This window comes from Thamnophis elegans, chromosome 2 (genome assembly GCF_009769535.1).
Source record: "Thamnophis elegans isolate rThaEle1 chromosome 2, rThaEle1.pri, whole genome shotgun sequence".
NCBI lineage: Eukaryota > Metazoa > Chordata > Lepidosauria > Squamata > Colubridae > Thamnophis > Thamnophis elegans.
Window position 1 is genome coordinate 18,276,462 of NC_045542.1, and position 25,915 is coordinate 18,302,376.

Consider the following 25,915-nt stretch of genomic DNA (forward strand, 5'->3'; position numbering starts at 1 on the left):
TGCTCCTCAGATATCCAAGAGTTTGGTGCCAACTTATTACATTTATTTTATTACTATTAATTTAATTTGTTTCCCACCTTATTATTTTTACAAATAACTCTAGGCGGCGAACATATCCAAACACATCTTCCTTCTCTTCCTATTTTCCCCACAACCACCACCTTGTGAGGCAGGTTGGGCTGAGAGAGAACAACTGTCTCAAAGTCACCCAGCTGGCTTTCATGGCTAAGGTGGGACTTGAACTCATGTTCTGCTAGTTTCTAGCCTGGTGGCTTAACCACTGGACAAAACTGTCTGCATAAGGTTCAAACAGGCTCTGCTTTAAGGTCATAGCTAACCTTACCTTCTGCCCTCCCTCACCTCGACCCCCAAAAGGCCAAATATAATATTTCGGCTCTGCTTCCTAATGTTATAAGCCTGGGATGAAAAATTGGTCAACGCTACTTGCTTGTGATGGGTTTCCCAACATTCAGTTTGCGAAAGAGAGGTAGGCAGGAAACAGCTTTAAAGTGACAGACGATTCTTTTATATTTAAAAACCAAATAATAATATTAATAATAATAAACCCAGATTAAATAAAATGTACAGTGAATATACCCAGCCAACATCTGTTATGTGCAATTAAATACGGCTCCGTACCGCGGCACAACGCTGAACAAAACAATATACACGTGTTCCGGAGAGGGGGCAAAGGGCAGGACATGTTCCTCCACACAAAAATAATAATAATTAAAAAAAAACAGAAGCCCCCCCCAACAAAACAAAAACAAAACAAATCAATGTCTTTTTCTCTTCATTTTGTCCATATAAATATCTCCAGGAAATTACCCCCTCTATCACCCAAATTAAAAAAAAGGGGGGGGAGGGAAGAAAGACGGGGAGGCGCATGTGGAACTAAAGGAGGCTGGTCAAGGGGCTGTTGGGGGGGTGAGGCTGGAGAGGCCAGTCCAATGTGCTTGTTGCCCTCCCCCTCCCCGCCCCTCTGTCTGCCCCTATTGGGAGCTGGCACGCTCCAGCACACGCAGGTCGTAGTTCTTTTTGGCCATACGCAACTTGAAGCAGTTGAGAGAGTTGTTGAGATGCAGGGATGCGTTTTGGGCTGCCAAAGGGCTGGGGAAGACGGCCACGATGGTGTATAAGGCAGCAAGGTCTGAATGCCTGCCGTTCTCCGCAGTCCCGTGGTTATTGTCGCCCCCGCCCCCAGGACGCCCCTGAGTTTCTTTCAGCCACTGGATTTTGGCACCAGACATGGCTAACTGGGTGAAGAGCTTGTCAGCTTCGGTACGTGTGATTCCTTCGGGCAGGTCGGTGACTTCCAAGATACGGCCCAACACTGTCGGAAGAGGCAACCGGAGCAAAGAAGAAGGAAGAGAAATATGATTAGTATCCTCCTCTGAGGAAGTGGGGGGGTGGGAGGGTGGAAGCAAGAGGCTGTAAGCAAAACATGAGGGGACTTCAGTCAGCTTTCGTAAGTTAATAATTTTCTAGACTTCTGACTTGGAGACCTAACTCTCCCAGGCCAATGCTCTCCCAGCAACTGAATTCTTGCCTGCCTTTTAGAGGTTTTGGCTACTGGCTTTGGAAACAGAACCTAAAGATCATGGGAAGGTTAGTTTTAGAAGTCTCCACTCTGTTGAAAGCAAAAGACTAACATCATCTGTTATTACCTCCTTTGGGACTATCAACACCTGTTCCCCAAGTCAAGCAAGCAAGGCTGAGGATCTCCTTCACTACACTACTAAAGTGCAACCTGTTTAAATGAAATACCCACCTACCCCCCAACACACACACGGCAGTGTAGGATGCGTATCTCCACATATCAAATTGCTTTCACCAGGCTTTGGTTATTACTGAGTCGGTCCCTCAGCAAAGTCTAAAAAATGCTACACCAACTTCCCTTTTTTGGGAAACCATTCCACATCTCAGCCAGTTTCCTCTCCATCTGTTTCATTGTATTAGACATTAGCAGGGATAGCCAACCATGGAAAAACATAAGAACGTAATGAGGTTTTGGGGTTCCCCCCCCCCCCAGAAACGATACAAAATCATTCTAGTTTTCTATCTGAAAGCATGAGATCCAATGTAGAACAAGTTGGTTTCTAATCAAGTCCTGCCGAGTGCTGATTGGTAATGAATTCCTATTTACCAGTACACTAAGCATACCATGAACATGTTCTAAAATGCATGTGAATGGCCATTCATATTACCCTGGTAGCCCCTCTGACTCAGCATCCTTTCTGAGATACATCTGGTGCCAGCTTTAACTATCTTTTCAGTACCAGGCAAAAGAGAGTTATAGTTTATGGGTCTCTTAATCTATCATTATGTAAATTCAATGCTGCAATAATGTTTTTAAGTATCTAACTGCTCTTTATTTTATTGTATGACTTAATTATCATTTAATTATGTTTGATATTACAAATGTACAGCAAACCATCTAGCAAAATCTGGTTTTGAAGGGCACTATACATTGAATTTTAAAAAAAACAAAGGGAAAAAATTGAAAAAAAAGTCTTCCAAATAATATATTGCAGGTAGTCCTCTATGTAAGACCACAATTGAGCCCCCATTTTTTGTTGCTAAATGAGACATTTGCCTCATTTTACGACCTTTCTTATCAAAGCTAGTAACATGGCTGTTAAGTGAAACTGACTTCCCCATTGACTTTCTTTGTCAGATGGTCATATGACCCCAGGACGCTGCAATCGTCATAAATATGAGTCAGCTGCCAAGTGCCTGAATTTTGATCACATAACCATGGGGAAGCTGCAATGGTTATTAGTATTGAAAATCTTTTTTCTCACTGCTGTTGAAACTTTGAATGGCCATTAAAGGAACTGTGGCAAGTTGAGAACTTACCTGTATTACAGAGGTAAATCATAGTGTTATAGATTAGTGAAAAAAATGATAGGAAAATTCTGGGATTTAGACAGTATGCAGGCTATATAAATGTGACAGCTTCCTAAACAGTTCTGGGAAATGTAATTTGGTGGGATGTTTCTAATCACCCCACTTTAAATACAATTTCCCAAATGTATTCACAAAAGAAATACTCCCCACCCCTGCCAAAAAAATCCCTTTCTCATAGACTGCTCATAAAAAAACCCTACCAAATTTGAAATTAATATGAGAGGATGATGGCACGGGTATACATTTTTATCTGCATCTAATCTATATTTCTCCATATACCTAAATATAAGGCTCTGTTGGGAAAAAGGATGTTTCCCTATAGTCAGCTTTATGTACACTGAATCATTTTTCAGAAGGGTTCTGTGCTCAGGGAATTAGTCCTTCTGACTATTTGCTTGGCAGCACATCTGAATGTGTGTGCCTCAAGTATGCAAGCATTATAGCAGTTCCAGTTTCCAGTGAGTAGGAGTGCTGGATCCTAGCAGGCAGGATTCTTTACTAATATTAAACAGGTACGTAACAAATATAGCACCAAGCAATTTTCCATTGGAGAGTGCAAACAGAACAGCTTAAAGGAACAGCTCTAATTTGTTTATGGGGGAATTTTCAGGGCCCCTCCTCAATGATTGAGATGGGAACTTTTTTTGGCTTCTTAGCCTGCCTCGCACAAACCAAATTTGCTTACTATTTTCCAAGAATGAACAAAGACACCTGAATGGTTAGTTCCACACAGCAAACTTCTTAAAAGTCAGCATTATTCTTTTTTAAAAAAGATATTTGCAGAGGAAAAGGAAGACTGTATATCTATAAACCCAGTATTGATAAGAGAGAAAAGATAAGAGTGTAAAATAGATAAAATTATGAAACACTATTAGACACCTGTATTTTTAGGAAGCTTGAAGAAATAGTGGCACTATGTTTGAAGCACTGTGAGATGCCAATACAACAGCTTCTAGCCCCTTGGCACTGCCAGTAATGGTTTTGCTATTTGCTGTTGCTATCAGGCAAGTCTATTAGGATTCACCTAGGAGTGGACACCTGGGACATTTGTTGATGAGAAGGCCCAACAAAAATTATCAGCAGCGGAAAGAATCAAATATCTACATCTTCAGATTCAATATCTACAGCAGTGTTTCTCAACCTTGGCTCCTTGAAGATGTCTGGACTTCAACTCCCAGAATTCCCCAGCCAGCGAATGCTGGCTGGGGAATTCTGGGAGTTGAAGTCCAGACATCTTCAAGTTGCCAAGGTTGAGAAACACTGATCTACATCTTCAGAAAGTGTAGAACAGGTACTCCTTGACTTATGACTACAACTAAGCCCAAATTTTGTTGCTAAACGAGACATTTGTTAAGTGAATTTTGCCCCATTTAATGACCTTTCTTGCCACATTTGCTAAGTGAATCACTGCAGTTAAGTTAGTAACACAGTTTTAAGTGAATCTGGCTTCCCCATTGACTTGGCTTATTAGGTCGCAAATGGGGATCACATGACCCCGGGATATCACAACTGTCATAAATATGAATCACCTGCCAAGGATCTGAATTTTGATCACATGACCATGGGAATGCCGCAACAATCCTAAGTGTGAACGGTCGTAAGTCACTTTTTTCCAGTGTGTTGTAACTTTGAATGGTCACTAAATGAAGCATTGTAAGTCGAGGACTTCCTGCATAAAATACCAGTTTATTGTTACCAAACCCAAAGATATAATCACTCATGACTTTGGAGTCTAAGCTCTGGTCAAAGTAAGATAAGTAAGATAACAGATCCCCATGAACAAGTGGGTTCACCGACAAATGCGCGATAGACATATGCGCGCCGACAAAACTGTGACGGACAATGAGCACTGTCAAAATCGCTAATTGATTTTCGACAATAGCGCGCCGACAAATGCGCATCATCAACAACCCTAACCCTAACCCTTTATTGTGCTTGTCATTGCGCTTTTGCCATCACGCTTTTGTGGGCGCGATTTGACGTCGCGTTTTAATCGATGCTATTTTGTCAGCGCGCATATGTCTAGCGCGCATTTGTCGGGTCACGAACCAAGTGGTCCTGGCATCTTGGCAGAGGATAAGCCTACATCAATTTGACCCTTCCAAGTGAAGCTTCAATCTGGCCATGCTGACTAGGAATTCTTGGAGCTGGGATGTTCTAGTTCTAGAAGGCTATCATAATGGGACTGGAAGGTGTCACTTACCTACATCACTTGTTCCAAGATCTGTGGATGCTGACTTGAGAGCTTGCTTCTTACTTCGGTTGCCATGCTTCATCCCTGTTTGTGCCTGTGATGGAAGAACAAAAGGAACTTGTTCTTCAGATACACAAATATCTTATCCTTCACGTTTTTATGCTGGAATTCATTGCAGGAGCCGGTGCTACTGTTTAATCTTTCACCAATGGGTCAAACCAAACCAAGTCTGAGAAGGAGCAATTATGCTAAATGAAATTTAGCAGGCTTGGATGGGAGATTTTGCATTGTGCACACTTTAACCCTCGCTACTAAAGAAGGTGAATTTTAAAGGGCACAAAGGTCTTACCGAGCCTTCACCATTGTCACTAATAGCCACAAACACAGCAAATTACAAAACAGAATGTATGGAAATGTTTCACTTGTGCTTATTTAACATCTAAGTTCTGTATTATCTACTCATTTTTCAGCATGAAGTAAGTCCTTTGACTTACTTTTGTCTCTGTTCTGACAGAATCACACCCATCATTTTTTTGTCCTGTTACGAGTACACCAGGAGGTTTGACAGCATGTGGAGGCCAAGAGAGAGAGAATGTTTGCACCCATTTGCCAGATACATACGGCACTCAGCAGCCATTCTCTTTATCTCTTGAGCTAACAAGAATTGGCAGTCACAGGTCCATATTAAAATATTGTGCCGCAACTATCAAGTTTTTTATTTTTTTTATTTTTGAGGAAGGTCTATAGGGCAATGTGGATCCCAGAACAATTCTTGGAAGCAAAGATTGCAGCGTGATTGCTTGCTTCCTATTTTTGAAAAAAGGGGAAGAATCTTAATGTCAGCTCCGGCCAGCTCAGAGGCCTGGAGCTGCCATTCAGGGGGGAGAATACTGGGCCAGCTGCCAAGACTCACCGTCCCACCTACACAAACTGAAGAAATTCATGCTAACAATCCATGATTAATTGCCGGGTGGTTTTGCTCTGGGTCACAAGGTGATGGGTGTGCGCAGCATGGGTGTGGCTTATCTTAATTACCAATGTAGCTATAAAAGGTGGTGGGAAGCACAGGATGGCAGCTCTGACAATTTATTCATTGCCTTAGTGCTTTGTTGGTCAGTTCGTGCTGAAGGAAGAATACAAACTGCATTTCAAACCGTTTCTGTGTTTGGCTGGTTTCATTATCCCTTTGGAACCTGACACTTAAGAGGATTGTGTTGGGAAAAACTGGTTGATAGCACTAGCAATAGCACTTAGACTTATATACTGCTTCACAATGCTTTACAGCCCTCTCTAAGTAGTTTACAGATTCAGCCTATTGCCCCCAACAATCTGGGTCCTCATTTTACCAACCTCAGAAGGATGGAAGGCTGAGTTAATCTTGAGCTGATGAGAATTGAACTGTTGGCAGTCGGCAGAATTAGCCTGCAATACTGCATTCTAATCGCTGCACCATCACGGCTCATCTAATGTCAAAAAAGTCTATGACTAATCTCGTAAAGGGAAAAAAACCCTCTCAAATTTTGACCACTCAGCTGAGAAATGTTTCTTGTGGCCTCCAGTCCTATCTTCACTCACCTGGTGTGCTGTATAGCTGGACTGGTTGTGCAAGAGAGGTGGGGGGCAAATGGAGAGATTGTACTGCAGCGGCTGGCCCAGCAAGGAATAGCGCCCATCACCTGGGGGGGGAAAAGAGACCAAGAAAAGTTAATTGATGGCCCCCCTGACTCTCTTTTTGTATAAATAAGGGTGGGAGAGGGGACACAGAGTATAGTAATCAAAGGTCGACAATCTTTTCTAAGTGAAATTTAATGATCTCATGATATTTCAGCTGTTTAAAACGGTATCTGACTGGGGAAGAATGGGCATACTGGTGGGATCTTAATCAATCTTCTCTTCTTTATTAAGAGGGATCTCCACTTCTTCATGAATCAATGGGCAAACAGTTGAAAACGTACCCATTTATTGGTAAAATGCCCCTGTCCTTAATTAGGCAAATATTCAGGTAGAAGTATTTAGATTGCTTTCATTTGAAGCTCGAAGAATATCAGAGAATATTGGGAGTGTTCAGCATCATAGCGTAAAACCATGGAGAACTGCTCTATGGTTTTCTAATGGCAGGGTGTTGCAATTTGTAGTGAAGCTACCTTAATCTGAAACTGTAAAGACACTACAGGTAGTTCTCGACTTACAGCAGTTCATTTAGTGACCATTCAAAGTTACAATGCCAGTGAAAAAAGTGACTTATGTCTGTTTTTTACACTTATGACCTTTGGGGGTATCTCCATGGTCATGTGATCAAAGTTCAGACCTGTGGCAATTGACTCATATTTATGACGGCCACAGCATCCGGGAGTCATGTGATCACCTTTTGTGACCTTCTGACAAACAAAGTTAATGGGCCAGCCAGATTCACTTAACAACCCTAATTTAACGACTGCAGTGATTTGCTTAACATCTATGGCAAGAAAGGTTGTGAGATGGGGGCAAAACTCACTTAACAAATGTCTCACTTAACATCAGAAATCTGGAGCTCAATTGTGGTCTTACCCGCACTGCTACTGACAAGTTGGTGAATAGGACCCCAAGCAAGAAGCTCAGGTCCCAAAACCACTGATATGGAATCGCCCTTTATTCTAATATAAACATATTGGCTAATTTTCCATTGTTCATTATGACAAACCCTCTCCCACTACCTTTGTTACCTTGTGCTGGGCCCACAGGCCGGGGGAACTGTGTGAGCACCGGAAGGGGACTGAGACCTGTGCAGACACTGTTGAGGCTGGTAACGGGTGATGGTGTAGGGGACTGTGTAGGCGATGTAATAGGGCTATTCAGCTGGGTGCTGCTGGCCTAGAAACAGAGGGAGAAGGGGGGGGGGGAGTCAAAAGGTTAGTCATACAGGCTGGCAATTAGCACAACTACTGACAAATGAATCTTTTCTCCCTGTTCCACCAGGCCCCCTTCCCCTTCGCCTTACCTGAGCGCTGGTCTCTGGGTTATAGATGTCACCAGGCTTCTGACTTCGCTGGTCTAAACTGTAGTACTTGCAGTGGTTCCACTGCACCATGGATGAATTCTGAGGAGGCTGGGGGCCATTGGGCACATTGAGTTGCATGACCACAACGCCAGGCCCTGCCGGAGACACCCCTAAGAGGAAAAAGGGGGGAAACGATCGGATTATTCTGGACATTGTGTCAAGTCATCAACCTTCTTGGTCTCTTTTCCAGACTCTTCTCTCCTTGGAGAAGATGTGGTCACAAGAGAAACTTCATGGGAATCGATTTTTAACAGAGGCAATTCCTGACTTACGGCACCATTTCCTTCCTGGACCACTTGAGAAAATCCATTTCCCCACAGTTTGCCTGCCGTATTTGCATATGCACAAAATGGCAGGTAGCTTCCTCCATGTATGCAAAGAGTGTCCCGCTTTTTCTGCAAGGGCTAAAATGGTGAATCGTGTTTTATGTTCCTTGATGCAGTTTAAACACATGCAAATTGGCTCAATTCAGAGACCACCTATGCTAGCATTTCATCATCTTGTGGATTTACAGGGTTGTTTGTTTCATAGAACTATATTAGCAATAAAATAAATTATTTGAACTAAATTATTTCTTCTCAGAAATCTGATGAAATAAACATTGAAAGCATGAGGGGGGGGAAGCAACGTTCTAAAAGGTGTGAGGCATAGTGTACGATTAGGCAAATTAAATGAATGAATGTACATTAAATCTTTTAGAAAAGCATTTCAATTAGAACAATGAGCAATAAACCAGACTGGTCAATTGCCGTAGCAGACCAATTTTCCTTAACCTGTTGTGCCCCCCTCTGGTACACACTGTGACTGCAACTCCCAGCATTTTCAAAAACAATACGACCAATCCAATCAATCAGAATAGAGCTGGAAGGGACCTTTGAGGTCTTTTAGTCCAGCTCCCCCCGCCCCCGGCTCATGCAGGAGACCTTACACCATTTCAGACAGGTGACTGTCCAGTCTCTTCTTTAAAACCCCCAGTGATGAAGCACCCACAACTTCTGAAGGCAAGCTGCAAAGAACCTTTGAAGGTCTCCTCCCCAAACCTTCTTATCCATACAAAAAACAGGATGCAGAGATCTTCAAGGATCTCATCTTCACTTGTGGAACATCAATCTCAACAGAATGAGGGGGTTCTCCCAAATCCGTGATTGGCCAAAAGCAAAAGCAGCAGGATGGCACTTTCCCCATCCCCATTGGAGAGGACCACCAGGGCATTTGTACCCCAAATCTCAGCCTGCAACCATATCAAAAAACATCCAAACTACCCTTCTCCCCCAAGGAGGTCTAGGGACTCAGCTGATCCTAGGCCAGCAACCAGGAAGCATTGGCCTTTATCCCAACTGGCAGCTGCTCCATAAAGCCATTTCTGGTCCGCAGCAAGGCAGCACAGGTAGTTAAATACATCAGTGAAGATTCTCAATCACCCAGTAGAGTTGTCTGGAAGTTTGAATCAGGGCAACCAGATTTCTTTTTTTGTCTGAAATGTTGCATTGCAGTCTGAGCAAGTTGGTTAGTGAGATCCCATATATGTCTTCCAGGATGGTTTCATTTCTCACCTAATCTGAATAGGCTGATAAAGAAACATTTCAAACTGAAAAAGAAAAGAAGTCCAGCTGCCATGATTCAACTTCCAGAATACTAATTAAGCTGGAAGAGCTGTAAAATATCCGAAGGGTGCTATGCTGGGAATGGCACACAGGTAAGATTAGACAGGCTAGGAAGCACATGGCTCTTAGTCGAAAACCAACAGCTGTGAAAAGAATAGATAAATCTTTCCCTTTGGATGCCGGTCTTTGATTTCAGTTTGTCTATGACAGGGGTCGGCAACCCGCAGCTCTGGAGCCGCATATAGCTCTTTCATCCCTCTGCTGTGGCTCCCTGTCGCCGGTTGGCGCCACAATTTTGAGAGGAGCTTCTGGTTGGGAGGGGGAAGGACAGCATGCCTGGAGGAGAGACTATGGCAAGGGGTGGTTTTTCCAATCAGCTGCACAATTGATAGGGCTTTCGGTTAGGACAGGTAGAGGAAAAAAGATGCTGCGCTAGGAGGAGACTTTATGGTGGGGGAACCGGACTTCCAGTTGGCTCCAGAATTGAACGGGGGGCTTTCGGTTAGGACCTATGTGGCTCTTTGAGTATTTAAGGTTGACGACCCCTGGCGTATGGTAAGTGTGAAGACAAAAACTCATGTGTGTTTGCTTCCCTAAAATGCTTCCAGTCTTAAGAATGCAGTCTACTCAGGAAGAAATGAGCTACGCCTGCTTTGACTCTAGAGTTATCATGTGCAGCAGTAGCCATATAATACCACATTAATCAACACTTATTTCAAATATGAGAAAAGAGGAAGAGAGACAGGGACTCAGCACTGGATATAGCAAAGTTTCCAGATCAGTGATGACAAGCCTGTGACATGCTTGTTAAAAGACTCGCCATGACATTTGAGTGGCATGACAGCAATCACCCAACACTCAGTAAGTATTCTCGAAAGTATGTCCTGTTCTTGTGCAATTTTGGGGGGCTGTAGAGGCCATGCCAGAATGGGGTGTACTCTCACATGGCCTCCAGAACTTGTGTGAGAGGCCTATATTCAAGCTTAGCTTCAGGAGGCTTTTGAGGTGACTTTTGGAGACTGCAGAGGTCGTGTGAAAATGGGGCAGATTTTTGTCTCAAAGGTGCTTTTTCCCCCTTCAAAGGCAGCTGGACAATTTTCACCTTGGGGAAGAAGAAGATGTTTTGCTTCTCATCCAAGTCGTCTTTTTCTTCCTCAAGGGAAAAAAACAAAAAACAGTCCCGTTGCCTTTTGAATAAAGAACCTTTGAGACAACTATGACCTGGATGACTCAGAATCTCCACAGACAATATATAGGCTTCTGTGTGGCCTCTGGACCCTGTCAGAAGTTGTCCCAAAAGACCATGTTTTTGTTCCGCCTCTGAAGACGGCCCGAGGAGAGTTTTCCGAGGCTGCAGAAGAGCATTTGAAAACAAAGAACCACCACCTGAAGGTAAGCAGTATGGTGGGTCTGCAGCTTTGGGATTGTGAAACTGGCTCCCAGTCAACAGTGTGAAGATGCTCACTCTGTTTGCCTGGGAAATGGGGAAACTGCACTTGACCCAGAAACCTCTTCACTTCACTGCAGTGACCTTGAACCCCCCCCCCCGCCTCTCTCTCACACACACATACACACACACACACACACACACACAAGGCCGAGAGGAAAACAGCTGGGGAAAAGCTGCAGGATAAAACCAGATGGGCCCCATTCAGCAGAGAAATTACTGCTGCTCCACAGAATTGGCAACGATGATTGTCTCAGACCCGCCTACTTCAATGTCACAGTGAGAAAAATGATTGCTCATTTAAAATCTTCCTCTGCTGTCAAACACAAGAAAGCTCAAAAGGACAAAATGCTACACTTATATAATTTACAACCCTGGAAATGGTTCCGAGATGCCGTTTCTGCTTGATGCCAAAGACTAGACTTTACTCTTGATTCATTGTTGAAAACCTATCATTACAATTGACCTTATTCATTAGGTTTGGCAGAGGGCCATGACCGAGAAGATCTTCTGAAAAAGATCCACAAAGGACACAATTAATAGGGGTCCACTGTGATGCCCTCTCTGACACCCAGGATGGCATCAGCCACTACACAGAAAATAGAGTGAGTCTATTCAGTAGAGACTTCTGGGACAAGGAATTAATTTTCCTTCCATCCTCAGGGGTTTTTGGACCAACCAGAAGGAGTGCCTTTTTCCCATAGTTTTTCTCTGGCCAGTATGAGCCAACAGAATGGGCATATACTGGGTGGATCCCTTCAATTAAACAGTTTCAGCGCCCAGGAAGCATGCCTTCTCTGTGGGGGTGACTGCCTCCTGGAATGAGATTCCCCTAGAAATTTGTGTGGCTCCTTCCCTGATGGTGTTCGGTAGACTGGAATGAGCCCCTTGTTAGATGTGTTTTACATAATTTGCATATGTTTTGGTGTTGGTTGTCTGGAAGTTCCATCTTCTTTATTTCCTTCACCGTATTTTCATTTACCTTTTTTATCTTGTTTCTTTATAATTGTGAGCAGTTCAGATTTGGCTTGGAGTTGGGCTCCATGGAAATAAACAAAATATTGAAACTTGTTTGAAAGCTTATCTGGCGTTCCTTCACATAAAGCCAAATCGGTGTTAAAAAGCTTTCTGATCCTAGCTATGCTTCAAGACATTTTCATAAAATTATGTTTGACTCCAAGGGAGCATCCACCAAATTGAGCATCTCGATTACTAGATTCAAAATCTCTTCAAGCACAATACGGGTTCCTACAAGTCATTCCAGAAAATTATGGGACAGAATTGAGGAACAGGCTTTATAGCATCTTTAGGAGATGCTATTGTACATGTGGTCTACATTTACAAATTTTTGGCAGTCCAAAGCAGCCTAAACCCAAAGCGGGGTAGGGTTATGCAGGGAAAAAATATTGATGGGCAAAAAACATAAGCAGAGATAATTGGGCAATGACAACAATGATGTTTCTCCAGTTTGCATATACAGTACTGGACTGACCCCAAGCTTCCAAAACACTCTAAGGGAAGCACATATATGATGTTACTGGATAATAATGTACTGAATAAGGAATTGCACCTGCATGGGATAGTTAAGACTCTTGGGTCTTCTCCAGGAATTAGTCACCGGACAGACAAATTACAGTGATCTCCAGGGTTATGTTTCATAGCTAATAGCAATTAGCAATTAGACTTATATACCACTTCACAGTGCTTTACAGTCCTAAGCAGTTTACAGAGTAAAGAATCTACTTACTTCCTAACTGGCAACGTACCAGATATATTTTTCAAAAGGGTTCAGAAACTGAATATGGAACGTTATTTAGGGCTTAATATGATTTCATAATTTCAGATAAAGCTGTTGTGAAAGCCTTTAAGATCTGTAGAACACATTAATTTCAATCTCATTTGATGTGAATGCAAGAGAAGGCCTCCTTTGCCACTGTTTCCAGGCTTTGGAGTTCTTTGCCAAGGAAGGTCAAGGTAGGTCCATTGTTGGGCCACAGGTGACTCCTATCAACCTAGCTTCAATAGGTTTTTAGAGGAAGCAGGTGTACTATATGCAGATCAATCACCGTCTCCCAAGTTTGCTGTTTCTATTGGTAAAATGCCGGGCCTTACCTGAATACTGTTGCTGCATCTGGGGTGGGCTGCAAGGAGAAGGGGACTGGGGCATCTGGTACTGCTCTGTACCTGGAGGCTGTAAGAAGCCAACAGAAGGGCTAGAAAAAGAAAAAAGAAAAGGACATCAATTGGAGCAGGTTGTCATCATGATGGAGATAAAACTGTATTTATACTGATAGAGGGTCATTCCAAAGGCCTATTTTGCTCAGTAATTTTCACCAGTCTAATGCTATTTGGGTGATTTCAATTAAGGGGATGCTTATTCAGTGCTTCAGTGAATAGGAACAGTATACACAGAGTATTTCCTCATTCTCTGGTTACTACTATTGGGCTTATGCCAGAGAGGTCTAGCAGTATAAAAAGAAATTAGTTAGATCAGACTTACAAGAGAGGTAGCCAATGAATCTGCTCAGAACAAAGGCTGAGGATAAAATTATTTGACCAGCTAAATCTTTTTTAGGATTTACCAATTTTGAGAAGCTTGTGCATTTTCAGAACACAAATACTAGCAACCTTTTTTAAGATCATGGATTCTTCTAAAGAAATCAAGGAGGGCTGGAGCAGGGTGCTTTTTTGTTCTGTACTCAGAGGAGAAAAAATGGTAATCTCTAATGCTTAGAAACTAGAATTTGTAGAAATGAAAATTTGTCTATAAATATGGTGAATATGCCAAAATAAATAATATTGCCTCACAGAAGCTTCCAAGCTTGATAGATTTGTGAGAACTGTGAACAATTCTCTCCTGGCCTCTTTTTAGATGGCATTTTGGTTATAATTCATCATTGGGTTAAACTGCATACGGTACATTACTTTGGCAATTTCTTTTTAAAAAGAAGTATAACATACAAAAACTTTTAATATATGCCAATACATTTATTCTGGCCTTGTACTTTTCTGTAATTTTTGAAGATTTTTCTCTTTCTGCTTATCTCTTTTGGTCTCCCTCTCCTTCCCTCCTCTTCCTCTCCTTCCTCTCTACTTCTCCCCCTTTTGCTGGACTGGAATCTGGGAGAGAGTGAGTTTAAATCCTTCCTAAAGCATGGAAGTGGCCTGGCCACTCTCTCTCATCCCAAATCATTTCACAAGTTTATTATTATGAGGGAAGTGGAAGGTTGGATTGTTATGCAAGCCACCCCGAGTTGCACAAAATAAAGACAGTCTATAAATCTGAAAACTAAATAAATAAATAAATTCCTTTTTTTAAAAAAGTCACGAACCTGAATTCTGGTAATAAAACTTTCAAAGTAATCCGCATAGCATAAAAATGAATGCAGCCCTTCCATTAATCTAATGTGCACCAAAAGGCAACAGTCCATCACTGTTCTGAGTGCTTTTGATGCAGAGTTTCTGTCTCTCTGCAATCCTGGCTGATATATGAAGAGAATTCTTAGAAGAAAATAATGATGCTTTGCAAAGCAGGAAGGTTAAATAGAGTTTTGGCTCCTGCTCATACCTGGTGCCATTCTGCTGGGCTGGGGGGATAACACTGTAATAGACTGGCATCCCTCCGGCCTGGAGCCCTCCTTGCACAGACTGGTTTGCTGGTACCAACACGGGCTGCTGAAAGGGTTGTTGGACTACGCCTTGAGAGTCATTCGCCACTGGAACCTGCTTGGGATATTAAAAGACAGAAAGGAATGAATGAAGGCGAATATTCATGTCCCAGGATAATGTCGCAGGACCCAATCTGCATTGATCACTGGGACCAGAGGTTTTATCTTCTGAGTTTTCAGGCTCGTGCTGGAGCCCATCTTCAGATCCCATCCTGTTCATCGGAAGGTGGGCTCCAGCACAAGTCCAAAAGCTCGGAAGGCAAAACCTCTGGTCCTAGTGGCCGACCCAGATTGGATCCTGAAGAAAGGAGAGAAGACGCAATTCTGGAGGAAATGACAAAAGGCCTTAAAAGTAGATCTGAGTATAGATCGAGAAAGAGAAAAACATCAGATTCCTCTGGTTGGGTTAGAAGACCTCCAAGGTCCCTCTGTTATTCCTCCTCCAATATCAGACTCTATGTAACATCTACAGTTTTCTCTTTCGGCCTCTACAGCTCTGGAAAGATTTGTGATTCGGCAGGAATTATTCTGTGGGTTTTGTTTTTTTTAAATAGACTTTATATCACAGTGGCCAAAGCACACTATACTCAACATGACGCTCCTTCTTTCCTCCCAACTCATCTGCCATCTCATTCTTCCACCTTCTCCTTTTCAGGGTCTTGTGCGCTCTTATTTTTCAGGTCTTATCTACATCCAGGAACAAACTCCAATTTATGAAAACCTCAGCCTACCAACGCCTTATCTGCTGCATTCAAAATGCAATTGTTCTCCAAGAGCCGAGGTGGCACAGTGGTTAAATGCAGCACTGCAGTTCTGCAGTTCGGCTGTTCAAATCTCACCGGCTCAGGGTTGACTCAACCTTCCATCCTTCCGAGGTAGGTAAAATGAGGACCCGGATTATTGTTGGGGGCAATATGCTGACTCTGTAAACCGCTTAGAGAGGGCTGAAAGCCCTATGAAGCGGTATATAAGTCTAACTGCTATTGCTAATTGCTAAGAGCTACTGTACTTCTCAGGAATCATCCACTATAGGAACGGCAGTAAGCAGGTGAAAAGATCCAGGTGAAAAAAAAATTATGTTGGGTAGCAGGGGGTTCTAAGTTGCCAAACTCAGGTTTGGAGAAGTATGCGTTAAAACCAAGTGCTTGGTTTTTGTCATGCACTGTTGCCCTTGACTGCAGTTCACGTGAATATTTCTGACCAATGCAAAATTCATTATACAGATAGACAAGGGCTCTCAAACAACAGCCCATTTTTTTTTAAGAAAAATGCTGAATAGTTTGCAAATTGTGTATACACATTTTACGTAGTTGGAGGCTGGGAAGCAGAAACTCTTGCACGGAATACATATCTCTGATTATACATTTTGTAGACTATGCAACAAAGGTGGTTTAGGTTTTTTGACTTATACAATACCTAGCCCACAGTTATCATCCACTGATTGGAAAAAAGCTTCTAGAACAGTGTTTCTCAACCTTGTCAACTTGAAGATGTCTGGACTTCAACTCCCAGAATCCGCTGGCTGGGGAATTCTGGGAGTTGAAGTCCAGACATCTTCAAGTTGACAAGGTTGAGAAACACTGTTCTAGAAGTTGGCTTTCAGAAGGAAAAAAATAAGTTGTGGGGAAAACAGCAGACTTTATTGTTCACTGCCATCCAAGTGAAAATATGGATTTAGCCACTGATATAGTCTCAGTATAACATTGTCTCTATTTACATTTGCCGGCAGCAATGTTTTTTGCTTTGTTTTACTTTTCCAGGTCTGAACTGTTCTTTCCCACTCCCTAGCTCCTATTTTCAGTGTAATTGTTTATACAGGTAGTCCTCAACTTATGACTGGTTGCTTAGCAATCATTTGAAATGACAATGGATCCCCCAAAAGGGACCTACAAGCTGGATTTGAAGTTCTAATGTCTCCCTGCCCCCTCCTCTGGGGGGGGGGGTGTTACATGAGCACATTTTGGGCACTCAGCAACTGGCCCTTGTTAATGACCATTTGCAGTACCTTGCAGTCATGTGACTTCAACTTACAACCTTTTTGCCAGAAACCAGAGCTTGCTTCTGGTTTCCAGCAAAAATCACCCCAGAGAGAACATTGAGTTTATTTAACGACCTTGGAAGTGGCCACATGGTAATCCATTTTAAAACTGTCATGAAATTATAGGCTTAATTGTGGTCATAAGTCGAGGATTACCTGCATTCTGAATTTTGCATGAAATGATAAACCTGAACAGATTAGTTACGTTTTGGAGGCCTGAAAAAAATTGCACCAACGAAGGTTTCCAAGCCATGTAGTGCTGTGTAACACCAGAATTGTGACTCCCCTCTCCTTCCCTTTTCTTTCCTCCCCTCCCCTCCCCTTCCTTTCCCTTCCCTCTTTTCTTTCCTTCCTTTCCCTTCCCTTCCCCTTTTCTTCCTTTCCCTTCCCTCCTTTCTTTCCTTCCATTCCCCTTTTCTTCCTTTCCCTTTCCTTCCATTCTTTCCTTCCTTTCCCCTTTTCTTCTTTTCCCTCCCCCTCTTTTTCCTTTCCCTTCCCCTTTTCTTTCCTCCCTTTCCCTTCCTTCCTTTCCTTCCTTTCCCCTTTCCTTCCTTTCCCTTCCCTCCTCTTTTCTTCCTTTCCCTTCCCTCTTTTCATTCCTTTCTTTCCCTTCACTTCCCCTTTTCTTTCTTTCCCTTCCCTTTTCTTCCTTTCCCTTTCCTCTTTTCTTCCTTTCCCTTCCTCTTTTCTTCCTTTCCCTTCCCCTTTTCTTTCCTTCCCTTCCTTCCTTTCCCTTCCTTTCCCCTTTTCTTCCTTTCCCTTCCTTCCTTCCTTTCCTTCCTTTCCCCTTTTCTTCCTTTCCCTTCCCTCCTCTTGTCTTCCTTTCCCTTTCCCTTCCCCTTTTCTTCCTTTCCCTTTCCTTCCCCTTGTCTTCCTTTCCCTGCCTTCCTTCCTTTCCTTCCTTTCCCCTTTTATTCCTTTCCCTTCCCTCTTTTCATTCCTTTCTTTCCCTTCACTTCCCCTTTTCTTTCTTTCCCTTCCCTTTTCTTCCTTTCCCTTTCCTCCTCTATTCTTCCTTTCCCTTCCTCTTTTCTTCCTTTCCCTTCCTTCCTTTCCTTCCTTTTCCCTTTTCTTCCTTTCCCTTCCCTCCTCTTTTCTTCCTTTCCTTTCCCCATTTCTTCATTTCCCTTTCCTTCCCCTTGTCTTCCTTTCCAGACTTCCCTCTTTTCATTCCTTTCTTTCCCTTCCCTTCCCCTTTTCTTTCCCTTCCCTTTTCTTCCTTTCCCTTTCCTTCCCCTTGTCTTCCTTTCCCTTCCTCTTTTCATTCCTTCTTTTTCCTTCCCTTCCCCTTTTCTTTCTTTCCCTTCCCTTTTCTTCCTTTCCCTTCCCTCCTCTTTTCTTTCCTTCCTTTCCCCTCCCTTCCCCTTTTCTCCCTTTCCCTTCCCTCCCATTTCCTTTCCTTCCCTTTCCCACTTGCCATCTTTGGCACCACTTACTTGATATGAAGGCAATGGAGTGTACTGGACCATCAGGCCTTGCATCTGACTGCCCAGGTTTCCTCGTTGGCTGTTCAGAAGGCTCTGGTTTTGGGGCTGCTGCACTCCCATCATGCTCTGCATCTGGCTACCCATGCCACTGCGCTGGTTGCTGAGGAGACTCTGGCCCTGGGGTTGCTGCACTCCCATCATGCCTTGGTATGTCTGCTGCTGATTGGACAGGATTGGCTGTAACCCTGCAGTGTAATAAGAGAGGGGAGATTATGACACCACAGCTGGGAGCCAGAGGTGGGATACCTCCCTTCTGTGTTCAAGCCAGCCAGTCAGCCACTCGGTATTCGATGGCCATGGAGCACATTTATCCTTTCAGATGGGATGAGGGAACCCTTGGGAGTTTCCTCTTGAAGATTCCCCCCACCCCATGGAAGGAGAGCTATTCTGAGCATAATTTTATCTGCCTTAGCCACCTCTAGAGCAAGGTATATATTTTTTTTTCTTCAGTGCCCTTCTATGTAGGAAAACTGACTTATGGGTGGATGCTGTGGCCCATTCTCTGACCAGCTGGTTGGGGAATTCTGGGAGTTAAAGTCCATGCATCTTCAGGTGGGCCAAGGTTGAGAAGCACTGCTTTAAGGCATATGCAACCTGCTTGTGCCTTATGGCTGAGGTAAATTTGCCCTCGCAAAGATCTTCAATGCATCTAGGTTTCAAACCCTATAAATAGGATGACTCGCTTCAGGTTCCAAGAAAGGGCAAAGTGGCTTAGCTCTCCCTGAACAAGGATCGGCTGCCACCTCCCCCCCCCCACTCCTCCCACCCCAACTTCTCCTGCCTGAATGCTGCTAATCTAGAAACTTACCAGGCTGTTGGGACTGTTGAGGCAGCTGTTGGCTGCGCTGGGGGCTGTAAGCCACCGGGTGCGAGAGAGGCCGGTACTGCTGGCTGGAGTTTGGATATTGTCCAGGAGGATAGTAAGAAACCTGAATCTGTCAGAAGGATAAAGGATTTTGTAAGAGAACAAAAAAGGGCAAGAGGCAGAGAAGAGATCAGGGCTAAGCTCCCAGTGAGTCAAAGGCAGGGTCTCCCGCTCTCGTTGCAGTTAGTTTTAGTTTAGTTTAGTTTACTTTATTGTCATCGCACATGGCACAACGGAATTAAATGCCATCTTCAGTCTATATTATGACTATAAAAATAAAAGCACAAACATACATCCTTTACTTACTATATCATTGCAATTGAAATCCCGATATTGTACTATACCATAGAATTCAATATGGTTACTGCCCTGGGATAGAAGCTGTTTTTCAGCCTATTTATCTTTGTTTTTATTATCCTGTACCATCCGCCAGATGGGTTCAAAAAAAGAGTGCCCAAAATGAGATGGATCTTTAAGAATGCTTTGAACTTTCTTAAGGCAGCGTAAGTTATAAAGCTCTTCCAAAGTGGGGAGAGAGCAACCAATGATCCTCTGGGCAATGACGTTGATCCTCTGGAGTGCTGTCCTATTACCGTATTTTTTGGAGTATAAGATATAAAAATCTGGGTGCATCTTATACACTGAATACAGCATTTTTGGCCTCCCAAGACCCCAAAAATAGCAAAAATAGCCATGCATAGTTTGGCTTAAAAATAAGCAAAGAATGAGCCATTTTTTGCTCATTTTTGCCCCCACAGCCCCCAAGAGTACTCTACAAGCCTCCTAAAGGGCATATATGCATGCCTTTTCTTTGACAAAAAACAGGCCTTTTCTTTGAAAAACAAGCCGTTTTTGGGAGGACTGCAGAGTGCAAAAACTTTTTAAAAAAATTTGCCTCTTCAAAATCTTGATGCGTCTTATAGTCTGAAAAATACGGTAGTTAGCAACAAGAGATGTTGCTGTTAGCTTTATTAGTATGTGTGGTTGCCTTGCATTTAATGATGGTATATCACTAAGAGTTGGTCCAGATGATAGGACAGAAAAACAAAGAAAGCAGACAAGCTTCAGTGAGGAAAAGCCAGACTCTCATTGCAACCTCCTGAAAGAAAAATCAGTCTTACCCTTAACAACAGAAACAAAATGTATCCACAAATACATTAGGTAGTCCTCAATTCACAACTGTAATTTGAGCCTGGCAATTACAGTTGTAAGCCATGACAGTCATAAAGTGGCTCAGGCAACAACGAAAAGGAGGGGGGATGAGGAGGGAAAAGAAGAAAGGGCACAGCAGAGAAAGTAAGGGTGAGGAATGAAGAGTAGGAGAGAGAGGTAAGAAAGAGGAGAAGGGAGGAGGAGAAGATAGAAGGAGTAAGGTTGTTGCAAAGTAAGATGAAGTAGATAGATAGATAGATAGAGATAGATAGATATAGATAGAAAGAGAGAGAAAAAACTTTTTGCAACAAAATAAAATAAAGTGGGTCATCACATAATGGGACCCTTTATATGGCCTTTTTTACAGCAGCAGCAGCCATAAAGTGAATGTAAATGCATGTCAGTGCTGAGTGCCCAAAATGCAGTCAGAAGATTGAATGCATGGGAATGGTGTGTGTGTGTGAGAAATGTCGTAACTTTGAAATAGGTCATAAGTAGCTTTGGGAGGGGGTCTGTTGGGAGGGGCTCAGTTATAAGTTGAGGACCTACCTATATTCAAAACATTCATTATTAGGTGTTTTTTTTAAAGGTAATTTTATTAGAGACTTTTTTTAAATGTAAAAACTGTAAGATTACATGATTGCTCCCTTCTTTTCATCTTCTAAGCTTTCAAATCATTAACCCCGAAGATTACACGTTTATGGTTTTCAGCAAAAAAACAAAATAAAACCGACAACCATAAAGGGTTTGCAGTCATTGACAAATGTGGTTATTGTCTTTTCTCTGATTAAAAAGTCATTTTGGCCCTCTCTGCAAATTAGGTCATCTTCACCAAGCATTCCTCCCTGCAGGCATTTCAGAACATTTCCATCTTTTTTTTATATATATATAATAATCTTACTGCAGTGACTATGTAACTATTACTAGTTCTTCATGCTAAGCACCACTGTTGCAAGATTGTATGATGCCGTTGGCACCCCAGGTATATTTTATATTTATCTTTCAATAAAATATTAAAATGGCTCAAAATAGGACCAGATCATGTTTATTCTTGCTTGTGCTCTCACGGCTTTATGCAAAACCACCGAAACTTGCAAGATTTTGGTGAACTCATACAATCACATTTGATGCTTCCTGTCTTTCATTTCAGGTTTTAAAAATTATTTAAGCTTGACAAGCTCCACCTGTAATACGCCTGGTGTCTGCAAGATCTACAATATGTTGCAATCATCAACATAGATGGCACTGGAAAAGATACAAAAAGTAGTAAGCTATGGAGGTAGACAGTGTAACTGGGGAAATGTTAAAATATGGGTGTAATTTTCTTATGGAGTGGCTCTGCATCTTGTTTAATGTGATTAGGTGAAGGCTGTGTCTGTTCCTCATGACTGGAAGAAGGTCATTGTTCTCTTATACAAATGGAAAGAATATACAATAAGGTAATAATTCGGGATTATTTCTTTATTATGCTAGGGAGAGGTAACAGGAAGTAAAAGTTGGGAAGTGCAGTGCAACCTTAAGCCAAGAAGAGGGATGTGGCAGGAGTGAAATCCTCCCGGTTCAGCCCAGTTCAGCCGAACCACTAGGGACGATTGTCCCTGGTTCTGCGAAATGGTAGTAAAAAAAAGCTTCCAAGGATTGCGCAGCTCAGCTGTGAGCCGCACGACCGTCTGAAGCTTTCCCCCCCCCCCCGTTTTTAGAAGCATTTTTTTCCTGCCTATTCACCCAAACCCGGGGGGGGGGGAGAGAATGCTTTAAAAAGTGAAAAAAAGTTGGCCACACACATCCAGTCACATGACCCCTACCCCACCAAGTCACTCTCACAGAACCAGTGGCAAAAAAAAAATTAGATTTCACCACTGGGATGTGGTTATGCTCCGGGTCTCATTAATGAAACTGTGTCAGCAGAACACATGCTTTCTCTGCAATGGTGTCTCTTTTGCAGAACAGTTTCCTTAGAAATACGGACAGACCCAACCCTGTTGGTCTTTCAGAGGTCTAGTGAAAACCTGGGTCTTTAAACTGACCTTCAGTCTAAAGTTTTAATTTGGCATGTATAGATATATATTAGGTGGCGTGATGACTCAATGGTTAAAGATGCTGACCGCCCGGGTTCGAGACCCAACTCCGCACAACAGGGTGAGCTTCCGTTACTTCCGCAGTACCTGCCTACCGAGCAGTTCGAAAACATGCAAATGCCAAGTAGATTAATAGACACCACATCAGTGTGAAGGTAACAGTGTTCTGTGTGTCTTTGGCATATAGCCATGCTGACCATATAAGCATGGAAAATGTCTCAGACAACCGACCAAGAAACAGAGATAAGCAGCTCCCCACAGAGTCAGACACGGCTGACAAGAAAACCTTTAGCTATATTTTATTGCTGTTTGACATGCAGAATTACTTGGATAGAGGAGGGAGGGAAGGAAGGAGAGAGAGGGAGGGAGGGAGGGAGGGAGAGAGAGAGAGAGAGAGAAAGAAAGAAAGAAAGAAAGAAAGAAAGAAAGAAAGAAAGAAAGAAAGAAAGAAAGAAAGAAAAATATTTGCTCTCTGTCATGTCACAGAAATATTTGTGCATTTGCTGATTTAAAGGAAGATTTAAAGTAAATAGGTATGAATTCTGGAATGTTTCCAAGAACAGGATAGTTCTAAATGAGAGAGGAATGGCATGCAATAGAAGTAAAGTATTCCTAAGAATAAATGCAATCAGTTCTTATATAGCACGGGTTTATTCAATACAAATTTGCTCATACAGGATTGCTGAATAGGGGAATGATATCTATATAGCAAAAATATCTTTGTTTATGCATAATTTTTCTGGGTTTCAGTTCTGAGCTAACCAGAAATGGCAGATGAACGTGGGGAGAAATGTTCAGTTAAATACAATGCCTTGCTGCTTTATTGTCCACTCAAGTCAGCTACTATGCGTATGTTACTCTGTTAGTGTCTATTTTGCTTTTTTCCTCATTTTGGGGCGTTACTGCTGCTGAAGTGTCCTCCTCCCCTTTCCCAAAATGGGTAACCTAAGTGCCAAAGAAATATGCTGATGATAACATTTCAGGTGAAGAAAGAAAAGAAAAAACTCAAATGAAGAAATGTTTGAGATTCCCATGTGATTTGAAAGGAATTAACATTATATAAGCTACTGACTCACATGGGACACTTTTTACAGCTAATTAGAAAAAGTGCTAAGAAAGTATTAGGATCCTTGTTCTTGGGAAGGTTTTGGTTATGAAGGTATTTTCATTCATGAGTGCTCTGCCACTATAAACTATTTTTTTCTAGCAGCTCTGCTATTTGTATTGTGGCATACTATTTGAATACTAGGGTTTCTAGGATCATAATTTATTAAGACAATGATTTTGTAATGCTTACTGAGTAGTTTATCACCAAGCAAAGAGATGTAATGATTGTTTAAGGTATCTATGGTTAAGGAGTGCCTGTACTAAATTTCCAGTAAAGATTGCTTATGATAAACTTAAGTTTAGGCTGGCTAATCACGGACATGAACATGCTATTGGCTGAGAATGTATTTGTTTCTTTGTTTTTGTGCCTTTGAGTCAGTGTTGACACCTGGCGACTCCAGTTTTCTAGACAAGGGTTATGGAAACTGTGTGTCCTTGCCCTCTTCATAGGGCCCAAGAGAGAGAGTCTAACTCAAGGTCACCCAGCTGGCTTTGTGACTTAAGGTAGAACTAGAACTCTCAGACTCCTGGTTTCTAGCCTTAACAAAAATGGTGGACAGATTATATGATGCAGTGAGAAGTAGGGATCTAAAATTCACGAGGTAAAATACCAAAGAGAACTGAATTTGTAAGAGAAAGTAGGACAAACAATTTCAAGTTATACATTAATAGCAAAAAAAACAATAACCCCCTAGCGCAAACAAATGAAATGTTGTCCTTCAGAAGCATGTTTACTAAAGATGAAAAAATGGATAACAGACACACAAATGCTGACAGAAAAGGTAGTAGGTAGCATGTGATCTGTTGCAACAAGTGAATATTTATTTTAAACAAGTCAAAATAGCTCTGTATGAGTGTGTCTTTGTACCAGTGTTGCATGCAAGTGAGAGGTGTGATACATATAATGAGAATGGATTACTAGAGAAATGTATGGTAAAAGAAGATCTAGATGGGGTCAAAAATGAATAGATTAATTTAATGTGGGCTGAGATGGTCGATCAGAAAGGTCGGCAGTTCGACGGGTTCGAATCCCTAGCGCCGCATAACGGAGTGAGCTCCTATTTCTTGTCCCAGCTTCTGTCAACTTAGCAGTTCAAAAGCACGTAAAAATACAAGTAGAAAAATAGGAACCACCTTTGGTGGGAAGGTAACGGCATTCCATGCGCCCTTGGTGTTTAGTCATGCCGGCCACATGACCACAGAGAAATCTTTGGACAGCGCTGGCTCTTTGGCTTTGAAATGGATATGTGCACCGCCCCCTAGAGTCAAGAACGACTAGCACGCATGTGCGAGGGGAACCTTTACCTTTACTTAATTCCTTTAAAGACTCCTTAAATGGGATTCCTTCCCTTCCCCTTCTCTTCCCTTAATTCCTTCTGCTTACTTTATTTTTATTCTGTTCTTGTACTTTGTATAATATTGCTGCCCTAAAAGGGAACAGCAGTATGATGACTTAGTATGCATGCCATTTCAAAGCTTTCCAATTTTGTTCGACAATCAATGTTTATCACAAATTGAGACCATACTGTTCTAACCTGTCTTGTGATGAAGTTACATGAATTCTTTTACGATTCCCTTGGATCAATTTGCTTAGAGGGAAAAAATAGTGGTGTGTATTCCCCTCTCATTATTTTAAGTATTTTTGTATAATAGCTTTTTTATTTTTATACAGATAACTGTAGTACATATTGTCCCTTGAACATGATTCCCCCAAAGACGTAGTAGTTTCTCCCATTTTTGATTCAAGGCCGATAGATGGGAGCTACGACTGCCCCTCTGTGCTATAATGGAATGTATACCAGTGGACTGTACCATTCTGTTCTATATCCTAAGAAAACCATAGCAGAAGACAGTCCGATGGAAGTGTTACCGTTACACCTGATGCTGCTACTTACCTGCTGCGGAGGCTGCATATAGCTCTGGGGTTGGAGAACCTGCTGGGCTGGCGCCGTGTGCCCTGAGGCAGAGTAGTTGGAGGCAGTGATTGGCTGTCCTGGGGAAGCCATGATGAATCCTGTCTGCTGAGGATGCTGGGACATGATTGGCTGCTGGAACATGGCAGAGGACGGATCAGGGGCTTCAGTGGATCCTTGGCGGCTGAGGCTGATCTGTCCAAAGGGGCTGCTGAGCTCATCAGCCTGTGGCCAAACAAAGGAGAGAAAACAAATTAAGTAGAAAAACTGGCCTTGGGGATGTTTCCATTAGCATGCACTGAGTGCCAGCACAACCCGCCAGCACAGTGAATGCAGCATCAATGCACCAGCAAAGCATACCAGTTAGCAGGAATACGAGCCCTTTTTCTGAAGACGAACGAGAAAATCACACGCA

General features: G+C 42.5%; 1 protein-coding gene across 1 annotated transcript in view; it reads right to left on the bottom strand.

Annotated features, from left to right (window-relative positions):
- Positions 1–207: 207 nt before the first annotated feature.
- The window catches only part of R3HDM2 (R3H domain containing 2), a 97,175-nt gene continuing 71,467 nt past the window's right edge, over positions 208–25,915 (bottom strand). The window contains exons 16-25 of the mRNA XM_032211108.1: positions 25,483–25,725; positions 19,194–19,320; positions 18,335–18,570; positions 14,761–14,915; positions 13,305–13,405; positions 8,082–8,251; positions 7,807–7,954; positions 6,680–6,780; positions 5,114–5,198; positions 208–1,333 (exon numbers count right to left, since the gene is read on the bottom strand). Coding sequence (XP_032066999.1) covers positions 993–1,333; positions 5,114–5,198; positions 6,680–6,780; positions 7,807–7,954; positions 8,082–8,251; positions 13,305–13,405; positions 14,761–14,915; positions 18,335–18,570; positions 19,194–19,320; positions 25,483–25,725 — 1,707 coding nt within the window. The 3' untranslated portion in view covers positions 208–992. The remainder of the gene's footprint in view (positions 1,334–5,113; positions 5,199–6,679; positions 6,781–7,806; positions 7,955–8,081; positions 8,252–13,304; positions 13,406–14,760; positions 14,916–18,334; positions 18,571–19,193; positions 19,321–25,482; positions 25,726–25,915) is intronic.